This window comes from Malaya genurostris, chromosome 2 (assembly GCF_030247185.1).
Source record: "Malaya genurostris strain Urasoe2022 chromosome 2, Malgen_1.1, whole genome shotgun sequence".
Taxonomy (NCBI): Eukaryota; Metazoa; Arthropoda; class Insecta; order Diptera; family Culicidae; genus Malaya; species Malaya genurostris.
In genome coordinates, this window is record NC_080571.1 from 80,675,766 (window position 1) to 80,690,371 (window position 14,606).

At 39.7% G+C, this 14,606-nt stretch overlaps 1 protein-coding gene across 1 annotated transcript in view; it reads right to left on the reverse strand.

The window, feature by feature from the left end:
- Nucleotides 1–14,606, reverse strand: part of LOC131428127 (RNA polymerase II-associated protein 1) — a 58,583-nt gene that overhangs the window by 42,026 nt on the left and 1,951 nt on the right. Inside the window, exon 3 of the mRNA XM_058591810.1 lies at nt 14,466–14,548. Within this exon, the coding sequence (XP_058447793.1) occupies nt 14,466–14,548 (83 nt within the window). The remainder of the gene's footprint in view (nt 1–14,465; nt 14,549–14,606) is intronic.

Sequence of the window (14,606 nt, forward strand, 5' to 3'; positions counted from 1 at the left end):
AAATCACACGAATAATATTCAGGACGCTGAATGACATCCATGTGATAGTTGAGTTTGCAGTGTCTAGTCAGAGCTATGACCAGAATCCGACAATGATGCTTGGAAAAATGCAATAGACATTTTGACATTTTCATATTCCAATCTGGTAAAAACTATTTTGTCTGAGCGCAAATTTGCAAGCTGCGCAAGTAGCTAGCATGTTTAGATGCAGCTCAAGAACGAATCTTGTGCTTTATCTAATTAGTTCTAATCTAATTGTATTCCACACTGAATCGCGCAGATATCTGCTTGGAACACTGTACAGTATCAACCAAGGGAATGAGACTGCTCTAGTCTTATTTCACGACAATAGACACCAGCACGACCAACCAATCATTTCTCAAAACCAGCCTCGATAGATGCAAACTTCTTATGTATATCATTTTATTTACTTCTTCTGTAAGGTAGCCACCATCTTAATTATTATAGTTAACTTTCAGAGATAGAAAATCAATTATGAAATACTGCATGCATCATGAAATATTTAAAAAAAAAACATATCCACTACGAAGACTCGAATTTGCGACAATTTTTTGTGAAATCAACGCTTTACACTCGCCGACCGTGTCCTTTCAGAACTTACCCAAATCAAAATATTGCTGTTCTTTCAAACTGATTGTTTTTCAAACCGCTCGTAGGTTCTCCTTCGTATTAAGTTTATAGCACCAGATCTTCGTACATCTCTATTATCGTAGGACCGAAATGCAGATCCAATTTCAAATAAGTAGAGATTTTTTTGTCCACTACATGTCAAACTGAAACTATTACTTCATAATCTTTTTTACTCGAGCTATCTCAAAGAGGTAGGACAAGTTTCTCCAGATTGTTTTAGTCACCGAAGTCATTTCTATCTGTCGTATCTTCTTCCTTCAATCTTCTAACGCATATTTCTACCATGTTTCACAATCAGAGATTTACGAATCTTGTTGCTTATATTGAGAGAGTTCTCTCTTCAAGAGCGGGGATAGGTGGATTCACCTCTTTCGCTACAACATGGACTCCATTCGCTTTAAACCATCTTTGGCGTAGTGACAAGTTGCCAAATCAACCCAGCATAGTGAGGGAACGTCATGATTGCGAAGGAATGGTAACAATGGCTTCTTTAGGCATTTTCGCGGTACAATGCCTTGTTTACCGTTCCGGTAGTGATGAATCTTTGGATTGTCAAACCAAACATTTTTTGGGAAACCTTGCCTTTTTCTTCGGTCCTGAACTACTCCTCTACGCCGTTCCGTTGCATGACCGTTTAAAAAGACATTCCGGATTGCTGCTTAAAGCCTTCCAGCACAAAGGTTTCATCATCCATTATCATGTAGGAAAACCACGTCAAATTTTCACGACTTGCGACTCGAAATTTTAGCCATCACGTTCTGTTCATCATTACGGTTCGAATCAGTTTTCACCTTCAACGACTTTCCGTTGCTTGTAAGTATACACGAAAGTTGGAGACAATTTTTATATTTCTTGCCACAGTACGTACCGAAATATTTGGTCTCTTCAGCAATATTTGCTTCACTTTCGCGTCCATCTGGTGGTTCCTGATATCCGTTTTTTTCAATCTCTGCCTTTCTGGATGTTATCAAAAGTGTATCGAAAGATTTAAGAACGTTATGAAGATTTAAAAACGTTATGTATGGTGTTCAGATTTCGTCGTGAACAAACCTTATGCTTCAAATAACATAACTTGTGTTAAACTCATTGAAAGTATAATATTTTTTATTTCGATGTACATTATGTGTACTCTGCTCATCCACAGAAATGTTGAAAGCTCCTGAAAATCGGTGGGCGGTCATTTCTTCATATACAGTCATTTGGCATACGATCATTTGGAGTAGTGAGCATTTGGTGACAGATCAATTGGCATAAAATATAAAAATAATCCTAAAAAATTCGGTGAAACTGTGCATAGCGGAAACAACGGCACGATACAGGTTATCCGACAAAACACAGTAAGAACAAGGGCTGTGTTATACACAATGGCCTTATGCCAAACAGCCTTTTGTGCTAAACTACTCTATTTCTTAAAGTCATTCGACCTTATGCAGAATGACCGTCGACGAAACGGATTTTAACCCCAAAGATCATCTGAAGTTATAATAATGTTTGCTTTTCTCATAAATAAAGGTTACGCTCAAGGATGGCTTTTATCGTATCAAAGAACGCTCACTAGCAACTCTTCACACGATTCAATAAGTGCCATCAACGAGAGACGGATATCATCGCAGCAACAAAACCGACATGGTTCATTTAGCACATGTAGAATAGACACCAGTGCGAGAGCGAATTTATCTCGATGACCTGTCTGAGAATCAAAGGTTAGCTCGCTGCTGTGAGGATTCTCTCTGAAGCAACAAACGGTCGCTTATTCTCGTTTCGCGATCCGATTCTGTATGGGCAGTGGACAATAGCGATAGAATCATTTTACTATTGCCGCTTATTCCAACTATGTGCATTAAACCTTTGATTGAGTTGTGTCTATGAAAATGTATGTGAATGCTCCACACAAGGGTTTTGGACTATTGCAACCTAGTATGAGAATCATCAAGTCGAATCATCGATTCGATTTTCTGCGATAATTGTCAATTGCGTTTGTCGATGCGATTCTCTCTTGGTAAATTCCACACAGCACCAATCATTATCAGACTGTATTTTTTTAAGGGCGGTGAAATACTCGAGTTCTTGTAGCATCCCTCTTAAAGAAAAAACGTTCAACGGTGGTCCTTCATTGGTCCAATACGTTGGATCATTAATCCAATGAACGTCCAATCAATCGTTCAACGGGAGGCCAACACGGCACCTTCGTTTGCCGATTTTGAAACATACCGTTGAACCGAATGCCATTTATTTCGTTCAACAAACCCGGCAGGCAGAGGTCGATTGTTGAGCCATTTTTTATATAAGGAGTTAGAGCCCCGTTGGACTAGTTCTACTGGAGAATTTCTGGAGTTTATTCCACTTGTTTTTTCAACTAACACTACATACCTGCACAACACTTCTACTTCACTTAGAATAACCACAAATTTTCTTTCTATATGAAGGTAACACGTAATTTTCGCACTATTTTTGCAAGAGAAAACATAACAACACACCGTTCCAGCAAACTGAACGAATATTTCGTGCAGTATGTCGTTCAACAAGCGCTCAACGACCAACAAAATAGAACCGCCTGCTGAGAGGGATCTTCTACCGGATTGAAAATGTTGTATACTATATAGATAAAAATCGAGCAGCTTCTGTCAAATTTTCGTCTATCACCAACACTGGTTACGCTATCACTGTTATACAATATTTGAACCAGTTCGTTCAGCAAATGTGTGTAAATGCGTGTATGACAAATAATATCACTAAATTTTCTTGGAGAAAACTGAACCGATTTTTACCAACTTAAATTCAAATGAAAAATTTTCTGTTCCTACACATAGCTCCTGAATTTCATCTGAATCCGGTTTCCGGAATTACAACTAGGAAAGTGCAAGTGGAGGTGACACTTTATGTCGTTACTTAAAACGGCGAAGCAAAAAATCGTTGAATTGTTGTACAACCTTGATTAACACCAGTGCGGTAAAATTTCATTTTCGAATGACATTGAAATTCCATTGTTGTCATACTCAACTGATCACTGAATTCATTGCCAATTGAATAATTATATATAGTATTTTGAAGTTTTTAAGATTTCTTAGTGTCAAATTGTTTCACTGTCTGAACAAGTTCGAATGAATAGGCATGTGTTTCATCTCGATGAAAGAAAATTATTCCGATCGGTATAATACGCAGAGTGGCGGTTCGCATTTGAGTTTACGATTATCGCCAGTCAGGCCCGTACACAAGATTTCGTTTCGGGAGTGGCCCAGGGTGTGTTTTAGGTGTGCCTTTTATACGTTTTATTTCTTAGAAATGTGAGTGCAGATTTAAAATTCCAAAACAAATAGAAAGAATTTCCGAATTCACATAGAATGTAATTGGCAAATCAAGTGAATATTTACATATTTTTGATGGGAATATGGGGGATTGAAGCAGGAAGTTCTGTGTGTCAAAGGGAAGAGATCGAGTTTAAAATTTGTAAACTCATTAAATTTGATACGCATGTCATGGATCTTCTCCACATTCACTATCACACCATTCCATTGTCACAATTTTTTATCCAAATATTGTAATAATTGAAAGACAGTTGCGAACAACATACGAATGTGAACCATACCATACAACTGAAATGATGCATGATGCAGAACACACAAATATCAAATTTCATTCCATTACCAATACATGTGTGCATGTATTTTACGTTACACATGTACATAGTCTTTGCGTAATCAATTTGATACATTGGACACAATGTGTGACGGCTTTCGGTCACCATTTCACCAACAAATCTTTTTGATACAAAGAACCGATTCGGATTAATTTCAACGAAATCCAACTTCCGGGTTTGGAAATAGAGGGAGGCGAGTATTGAAAATTTCAATTCGTCATCAGAAATGACGATGAGCAACAGGAAAATCTTCTTAGTAGCTGTCTAATACTCCTAAATTGGGCTTTTATAGATTTCTCAGAGATGACTAGAACAAGTTTCATAATTGGAAGATTGAATTCAAATTCAAATTTCCTAGATTTTCATGCTGTTTCAACCGAATCCAAATTTCAGCTTCGGAACGGGATAATGAGTGCTCCAAATCTTAAACTAGCATATATGTTTATGTTTCCTTATTGTCTTCAATTAGAGTTAGCCTAGATGTTCACTATTGAAACGAAGATAACCGTATTGTCGTTATGCGGTGAATTGAACTTCGAAGAAAACTCCGCTCTCCACAATAATCTACCCATAACGTTAAAATTCATTTTTTCCAATAGCATGGGTCAATCGATGTTGTTAGTCAGTGAATGGAAAACAAAGAGCCACCGAAGAAATACTTATCTATTTTGCGTATTCAAGAACCACATAACACACATCGTTGGAAGTTTTGAGTGCTTCATTTGATGAGTCATAAAACTTCATAGGCTTTCGTAGTAACAAAACACAAACTAGATGCCGTTCTGAACACATATGTCTGTGGCCCGCTCAATGTCTATTTGTAGAGCATCTCAATCCACAAAGCTTGCGATATTTTCTTAGATCATCTGCATCCACTACTTCAAATGACGACAACTCACTGCATAGATCATTCACAAATAGCATTAGAAGAGTGGTCCGAGGTGACTCCCTTGTTTCGATTCGTTAGGAACAGAAAAAAATCATCTTAATGCGCGTCAAAACTATTCCAGTTTGTAACATATCGGCTGAAAAGTTCGTATCGTTTCTATGAGAGGGCGCCACTAGAATTAAATCCATACCATTTTCAGTTAGTACCAACCTTCAAAAGATACGTTTATAAATTTGACAGCTGTCTGATTATTAGTTTGTGAGATATTGCATTTTGAGTGAAGCTACTTTTGTTATTGTGAAAAAAATGGAAAAAATGGAATTTCGTGTGTTGATGAAACACTACTTTTTGATGAAAAAAAGTGCCGCCGATACCAAAAAATGGCTTGATGAGTGTTATCCAGACTCTGCACCGGGCGAAGCAACAATTCGTAAGTGGTTTGCAAAATTTCGTACTGGTCATATGAGCACCGAAGACGATGAACGCAGTGGACGTCCAAAAGAGGCTGTTACCGATGAAAACGTGAAAATAATCCACAAAATGATTTTCAATGACCGTAAAGTGAAGTTGAACGAGATAGCTGACACCCTAAAGATATCAAAGGAACGTGTTGGACATACTATTCACGAATATTTGGATATGAGAAAGCTTTGTGCAAAATGGGTGCCGCGTGAGCTCACAATCTATCAAAAACAACAACGAATTGATGATTCTGAGCAGTGTTTGGAGCTGTTATATCGAAATAGAACTGATTTTTTTCGTCGATATATAACAATGGACGAAACATGGCTCCATCACTTCACTCCGGAGTCCAATCGACAGCCAGCTGAGTGGACTGCGCGCGATGAACCGAACCCAAAGCGTGGAAAGACTCAACAATCGGCCGGTAAGGTTATGGCGTCTGTATTTTGGGATTCGCATGGTATAATTTTCATCGACTACCTTGAAAAGGGAAAACCATCAACAGTGACTATTATATAGCGTTATCAGAGCGTTTGAAGGACGAAATTTAAAAAAAACGGCCTCATTTGAAGAAGAAACAAGTTTTGTTTCATCAAGACAATGCACCGTGTCACAAGTCAATGAAAACCATGCTGAAATTGAACGAATTGGGCTTCGAATTGCTCCCTCATCCACCGTATTCTCCAGATTTGGCCCCCAGTGACTTTTTCCTGTTCTCAGACCTCAAGAGAGGTCTATTTTGAGGCAAAGGACAAATCGTACTACAAAAATGGTATCGAAAAGTTGGAAGATCGCTATAATCGCTGTATCGCCTCTGATGGCAATTATGTTCAATAATAAAAACGAATTTTGGCAAAAAAAATGTGTGTTTCTATTAAACGATACGAACTTTTCAGCCGAACTGTTAAGTAATATTATGTAATGAGGTAAGTATCCATAAGGTTCCTGGTTTCTGGTTCCGGAAGTGGCGGTCAGAAACCCAAAATCAAACTCACACGATTCTTTTATGTACAGGCGCATTGTGAGCTTGAGCGACCACCCCTGGTTGCTACTCCCTTACTGATCGGGATTAGCTGAAATTGTACAGGGAATTTATAGATGATCCAACCTGGGACTGGTAAATCATCATTCAATGTACATCTTCTGGTAATCCCAGAATTCATTGATCAGTACCGGCGCCGGCCAGGCCCGAACGTAGATCGTCTAAGGAATGGGAAGGGATGTTAGTCCAACACTTGTTGTTACTAGAGGCCGTATATACTACTGCGCACTCCACAAGTGTCACGGGAGAAGGATATTTGTTAGTAAAAGTTTCAGTATTGGTATTATTCACGCGCGACTCAGTATGTTCCGGTTTCAAGATGCTCGGACTCGGATGCACCACTAAACTCACTGATTTCCCGAGTTAACGTTTCAACAATTTCCTATATTAAAGTCCCGGGAAGTCTTGATTCACAGCTCTTATTCGAGGAAACTGGAGAAAAATTTTCAATACTATCGCGTAAAGAATAAAAACTTCCCTATTTTGCATAAATGAAATTACGTGATACAACATAAACGAGTGAAAAGGATATAGACAAAATAGTTGATTCATTGCATTGACGTATTCTAAACAGTTGTTATAAAATCATTTTAAATCAACAGGTCAACAGATTTCACGAGCGTCTTGATTCTGTATTATTTCCGCTTTATTATTTTAATTATTTATTATAATTATTATTTGGTTATATTGGTTGATCTGGGCAGCCGGCTACCGAGAAAAATATTAATTTATTGTTTGAAATATTAGGATCAAGTATTTTTTACTATGTATTCAATATACTGATATATGTTATCTCTGTTATTATCTTTGTAATATCAACGGATTTGCGCAATAGTTGAATTTTATCATTCAATTTATAATCCTGAAAGACAATCATTAACATGGAAGAAGAAAACATTCCAAATAAAACTTTTCTTCTTTTAAACTTGAAATATCTGATAACTGGAAGGAAAAAGAAACTCCTGCAATTGACGCCTTTTACGACAATCTCCTAGTGGACCCCAGGCCCTCTTTTATGCACAGGCGCATTGTGTCTCAAAAACACGATTTTTTTCGGTTTTCAATCGCCCCGACAATGCACACTTATACTCACTGTCGATAGTGTTTTTCTTTTTTCGAGGTAGTCCACGAAAATTATACCATGACATTCCCAAAGAACTCCCCATTCAGCCTCTCTAGACTGCTTCGGAGCACTCGTGCCGACATCTGTCCATTGTCGGGTAATCTTTCTGTTCTGTGACATGACGTATACCAAAAGTTCACTCGAATTTAATCACCATAACCGAAACTGCTTCCGAAATGTGCTCGCGTTTGACTTTTCAGTCCAGAGTATGCATGTGCGGCACACAGCAGGAGGATAACTTTTTTATCTGAGAAATCGAAACCACATCTTCGCGGTCCAATCTGAAGGAACACTAGCCCCAAAAAATTCATCCAAATTTTGCCTCCCAAAACTGTTTTTTAAAGAATAAAAATCTATTTTCCTTTATCATATAGAAAGGTTATGCAATTACTCCAAAAAGTGACTTTAGAACCGTAGTTCGGAGAACAGATTGTCATATAGATTTCAAATTTCATTTGAGGTAACGCTGTAAACTACGTGAAAACTCTGTGAAACTGTTCTAAATGTAGGCCTTGTTAGTTTAAGGCCTTATTCATTTACTGTGCTATTCCGATATCGGCAATAGTAGTCAAAATTTCTGAAATAAAAGTTGCATAAGACTGCTGTGTGTTGTTCTCTCTGTGAGTGATTGTGTAACTGTCTCCGATAGACTCTCAATTCTCTCTGTAGGTGCGCAACTGGAAGAGCGTAGGATAGGGATGATCATAAACTATACCCCATAGGCTCCCCAACAGAAATCGGACACGGTGTCCGGATTGGGTAACGACTGTACGAGTGTCCTCTAATGGATGCTCTATATCCTGCTCACACAAAAACGCTGGTTTAACTCTGTCTATTTAAATAATCTACTTTTTTCCAGAGATGATAACTTCGAGATGTTTGTTGTTACGGCTTGTCACTTGATAAGGTCCCTCGTATGGCTGTTGTAGGGAACTGCGGACCAAATCAACACGGATGAATACGTGGATGCAAAAGTTGAGCGCCCTGTGTCTAAATACTGAAGGCTTTAAATGGTGATTCGTTTTTGGTGCCCGCATACCTGAGAAGTATTGATGAAGCTGCTGTGCAAAGGCCGTGCGATCGATGCTTGAAGATGGAGGATCGAAAAACTCTCCTGGCAAGCGTAGTGGTTGTCCGTAAAGTAGTTCGGCAGTAGAACACTTCAAATCCTCGCGATACGCACTTATCAGTCCCAAAAGTACCACCGGAAGCTGTTCGCTCCATTGGATTCCTTTCCGGCACATCAACGCCGCCTTTAAGGTTCGGTGGAAACGTTCCACTATTCCATTTGCTTGAGGATGGTACGCCGTTGTGTGAATGTGATGTGACCCAAGGATGTAAAGAAGCTCACGGAACAAGTCGGACTCGAACTGACATCCCTGGTCCGATGTTGCTGTTTCAGGCGAACCGAATCGCGATACCCACCAGGAAATCAATGCCTTGGCAACAGTATATGACAGCACCTTCATATCAGGTAATGGAACTGCTTCTGGCCAAAGCGTGAAGCGATCTATCATGGTCAGCACATAGACGTTTCTCTTAGATGGCGGTAGCGGGCCAACCAGATCGATGTGTATGTGTTGAAATCGGGATTTAAGAGGGTCGAATGTTCCTAAAGCCGAAATAGTGTTAACACAGGTTTGGGCGAATCTATTGATGTCTCGATTTATGGATGCCTAGACAAATCTGTCACATATCCGCGTTGCCTGTGTACCGGGATGGGCCAAACCATGAGAGTGTTGCATTATGCTAGTACGATGCTTTTCTGGAACGATGGGGCGAATACGATTTTTCACGGATACATCACAGTATACAGGGTGAGAAACACTGGGGATTCGAATAAGCTCAATCTTCAGTGTTGATGACTTTAACAGCACTTTCAATTGCTTGTCGCTTTCCTGGTCTTCTGCGAGCGCAGAGAGATCGATGCCGGATAATGCTTCCACGCGGGACAGTGCATCAGCCACGATGTTTTCGTTTCCATTTATGTGTCGAATGTCGGTAGTGAACAATGAGATGTATTTAAAATATCGCTCTTCGTGAGGGAGTCTACAGGACGAGTTCGTCGTCATGACGTATGTGAGGGGCTTGTGGTCGATGAAGATAACAAATTTACGACCTTCCAAGAAATACCGAAAATATTTGACAGATATCTTCATAGCTGTTTGCTTGCGCCCGAAAGTAGAGTAATTCCTCTGTGACGTCGAAAATGTTTCGGAATGAAAACCAAGTGGTTGCCACGATGATCCAGATAGCTGCTGCAGTACGGTTCCGGCAGCCGTATTCGATGCGTCGATCATCAGTTCTTTCTTTGAATCTGGGTAATGCAGGAGTGTTGTTCCCGCAAGTGGGTGCATACGATGATCAAATGCCGCTAACGCAAAATCATTCCACAGTACATTCAGTTTTCGTAGTTCGAGCTGCATGTCTACCGCTCTGGGGATAAATCTTGTACACATTCACCAACGCTAGGAATCTGCGAACTGTAGATGGTCTGGCATATTCGCTGATTGCTTGAACTTTGGACGGTAGTGGTTTGACCAGTGATGAACCAGCTCTCACACAGTCCGTGTGCTGTACCTTTTCAAAAACACGCATACGAAGTGTGAAGCACACGCTCGTGTGCTATGTTGCTATTATATCGGAAGTCGTATGCTTCGAAGAACCAGCTCGCGATGCTGGCTCATGAGCTCACGTGCTAGCTCATGTGCTGACTTGAGTGCCGGTTTTTTTCTTTATTTAATAATATAATATAATTTTTAAGCACACAGTGTCCGCTATTCTATTGTCTCTTGTCAGTAGGTGGACTACACAAATAGCACACGCTCATGAGTCTGGTTTGAAAAGCACAGCGCACGAGCTTAATAGGCACACACTGCAGGTATAGAGCAGCTCGTGTGCTGAGCTCGGACATCACTGAGTTTGACACCCTCTTAGTTCACCACGTAGCCGAGGAATTCTACTTCAGGTTGTGCAAATTTACTCTTTACGACATTTATGACTAGACCGTTTTCTTTCAGTCGTTCGAAGACCATTTGCACATGTTCTTTGTGCTCCTCTACGGTTGTTGACGCGATACAGATGTCATCGATGAACGAGACTACAAAGGCTAGGCCCCCCAGTATCTTATTCGTGAAGCGTTGAAATGTCTGACTGGCGTTGCACAGACCAAACTCCATCCAAGTGAATTCGAAGAGGCCGAAAGGGGTTATCACCGCCGTCTTAGCAATATCTGCTTCCTCCACGGGAATCTGATGGTATGCTCGTTCTAGATCCAGAGTGGTCAAAATGTTTCTGCCTTATAGAGAATTAAGAATGTCGTGTACATACGGTACGGGGTAGCGATCAGGAACTGTTGATTCGTTCAAACTGCGGTAATCGCCGACAAACCTAAACTGTCCGTCCTTTTGTCACGATGTGGTGTGTGACGCCATGTTCTGTTTTTGCTAGCAAAGTGGCTGGAAGTATAATTTCTTGATACTGTTTCAAGAGCTCGTGGAATGGGTGATTCCAATTAAAGGTGATGATGGTGTGAACATCAGCTTTCGTTAATTCTCCGCTAGATCGCATGTTCGTCTTGGGATCGATGAGGTTTCGATTTTTTATGTCAATGAGTAGAGCAAAGTGAGCTAAGAAGTCGGCTCCGATTTTTGCATGGCTAACATCCGATACTAAAAAATTCCATGTGAAACGGCTTCTTAGTCCAAGATCCATAGTAATGAGCTTGGTCGAATATGTTTTGATTTCCGACCCATTAGCTGTGTGTAGTAAAAATGGAATTGGCGTCCTATCATACAATTTCAGTCGTTGGCTTGAAAAAACGGTGCCCACCTCGGCCGACTCAGGTGGGTTAGCACTTAGTTTTTTTTATTGGCTATAATTGCACGGCTGCTTGCATCGTTCTGCATGTTTTCCGTACTTCCGATGGTACCAGCATACATCCAAATCGCCTCTGGAGCGTGACGACGATCGATACCCTGAGTCGGGCCAGGCTTGAATCGACAGAATTCCGTGCTGAGTACCTCCAGTTATTCCTTTATTTTGTCGTGAATACGACTTATTTTACTATGGGGTGCCTTTTCAAAATTTACCCTCTGAGAGAGTGATAAGTTTTTGATCGTGAATATCTCTTGTTGTATCTAACGAATCAACATAATTTTTGCTACACGCCATCGGAAATATGATCACAATTTTATGATAAAATTATCAGTTGTGTGACATAATCTCAAATAATTCAAAATTGAACTTTTCTGAAATGTTTGGTATAAACGAGTATCAAAGGGGATAATCCATAAGGCGCGTTTGCCTTGCTCGTATTTTTAAAGCTCATAGCTCAGTGATCTGTGCAGTTTGATAGTTTCTTTCAATAAATTATGCAAATTCGAAATGAAATAATCGACATTAAAATTCTGTATGCGGCTATTTTTATAGCCGTTAGGACCGCCCATTAGTGAAAAAGCTACAAATGAAATCACGTAAAAAGATAGCTCCTAACCAAAATTGAATCAGTTTGGATTCTATCCCCACTGCGAGCAGATGTATTTTGTGTCGTTTGTTAGTTTCGCTTCCGACAAGAGCGATTACGTCACAGCTGCCAGTCATTAGCATTGATGAAAAACAACGGTGCAGAGCATTACACAAAATCAGCCGTTCTAATGGCTCAAAAGTTTTCTAAAGAACTATTAGGATTTGTTGTTCGCAAATCAAAGGTAAATATCTTCAGTTTAGTGAAAATCTAGAACTGCTTGGTTAGATTTGTGCACTTTTCGCTGTGTGAAATTCACAGTAATCGAGATCAAGTGAAGCCTTCTTTGTTTTTGCGAAAAATGTTCCAGAGTTTAATGTCGTAGAGAATTACGCAATTTGACCCTCCTGAATGCTAGAAACGAATCCCTATAGCGTATTGATAGTTTCGTTCAATGAATTAGGCCTATTGTATCATTGATCAACCCAGCGAATTAATGTTTTCTTTATTGGAAGATTATAATCGGTAGTAAACGCTACACCTACACCAACAGTTCAGCCTGTAATTAGATGACGGAAGTCAGCGGCATCCATCGGAATTCGAATTCAACTCATCACTCTCCATCACAAACTCTTTCATAAAAGGTTTTTTTCAAAGCCACCATTATTTTATTATAAAGAACTAGGGTAACAGAGGTATTTTGGCCACTTCATATATTTTGGCCCACCTAACAAACTTTATCGATTTCATCGGATTTTATCGATGTTAAGTAACTCATTTTGCATCAATTTGAAGCTAATCACATTAAATTACCTATTGTGAAAGGGGTTTTTAAAGATATTGCAATATTTGGTGGATATTTTTATAAAGTGGGCCAAAATAAAATCAATCCTAAAGTGGGCCAAAATACCTCTGTTACCCTATACTGGTAATTTTATAATATTTGTGTTTCAGAATGTTAAATGTAACTAATCTGTACTTTAGTTTAGGTGCATCGTTTCAAATTCTACATACAATTTCATACAATTGATCAACTAATTGATATTCGGAAGTGTTAAGAAACATGTCAGTTGTTTTCGTTTTCACGACATCCAGTTATGTCTCTGACATTACCCACCCGCCTTTTTTGCACTTCTTCATTTGCCTCGGATTTAATAGATACGGCAGCTGTTTGCGGAGTTTCGATCATTTTATCGGCCATCACCGTTCAAAACGGGCTTGTGGAGAGAGAGAGAGAGAGAGAGAGAGAGAGAGAGAGAGAGAGAGAGAGAGAGAGAGAGAGAGAGAGAGAGAGAGAGAGAGAGAGCAAACCGTGCGACAAGCCTGATGGCTGTACTGCTCCTGTAGTGGTAGATTTGCAACCAACTCGTCGATATGACAGATTACCGAATGGTCCACTTTTGCGATGATGTGATAAAATTTAGTTTCATCCTTCGTGACATTGCCCAAAACAAACTGCGCTTCCGCTTTTGCGAACCATATTTTTGGATCCGTCTTCCGAAATTCCGGAAGTTTTACTGAAACAGCGGCAGTGCGAGGAGTGTCATTTTCCTCTTCTGGCCTGGTTAAACAATGAAGGTTGGGTACCGGAACGCGCCGATTGAAACGGAGGTTAAGTTACCGGACTGGGCCAAAGAAAACCGGAGTCAAAATATCACGAAAATGCGCACTCGTACGATACTTGCAACTGTGATACTTTTGCAATGATGCAAAAGTGGGGAAAATCAATAGGCTCCAAACTGTTTTAATTTGTTCTCCATAATTGTTGCAAAATACAAAGAAGATCTCATTTACTTTTCTCCAAGATGACTAAACCGATTTTCACAAACCTAGGTTCAAACGGAAAGTCTTACGGTTCCATACGGAATTCCGGATGTTTCGAAGTATAGATTATGCTAGTTCACGTCTGAACAATCTTGCACAGTAATATTTATGATGGTATGAGTAACATGCGAAATGCATCATCGCACCACTAGATGGACTAAAACAGGTTGTGTGTTGAAGTTTTAGTTGTCGGTAGCTGGCGTGTGGCTAAATTCACACAATCAATCAACACAATTAGGTCGCTGACATTACCCACTCGCCTTTTTTCTATTGGTTCAAGCCTGAGTTATTTGACAAATCAGAGAGTAACTGTTGTTTTTCCATGTTTCGATTATGACTTACCATTAATGTTGAATTTAAAATAACACTCACCGATACAGTTGATCATCCCGGTTACACTTCAGCTGCAAACGCATGAAACGAAATGTTTCTATTTGAACAAGAATCAATTGAATCTACAAAAAAAAAAAAACAATCCAATCATTATCAAACAACATCCCTCGCCGATTTCAT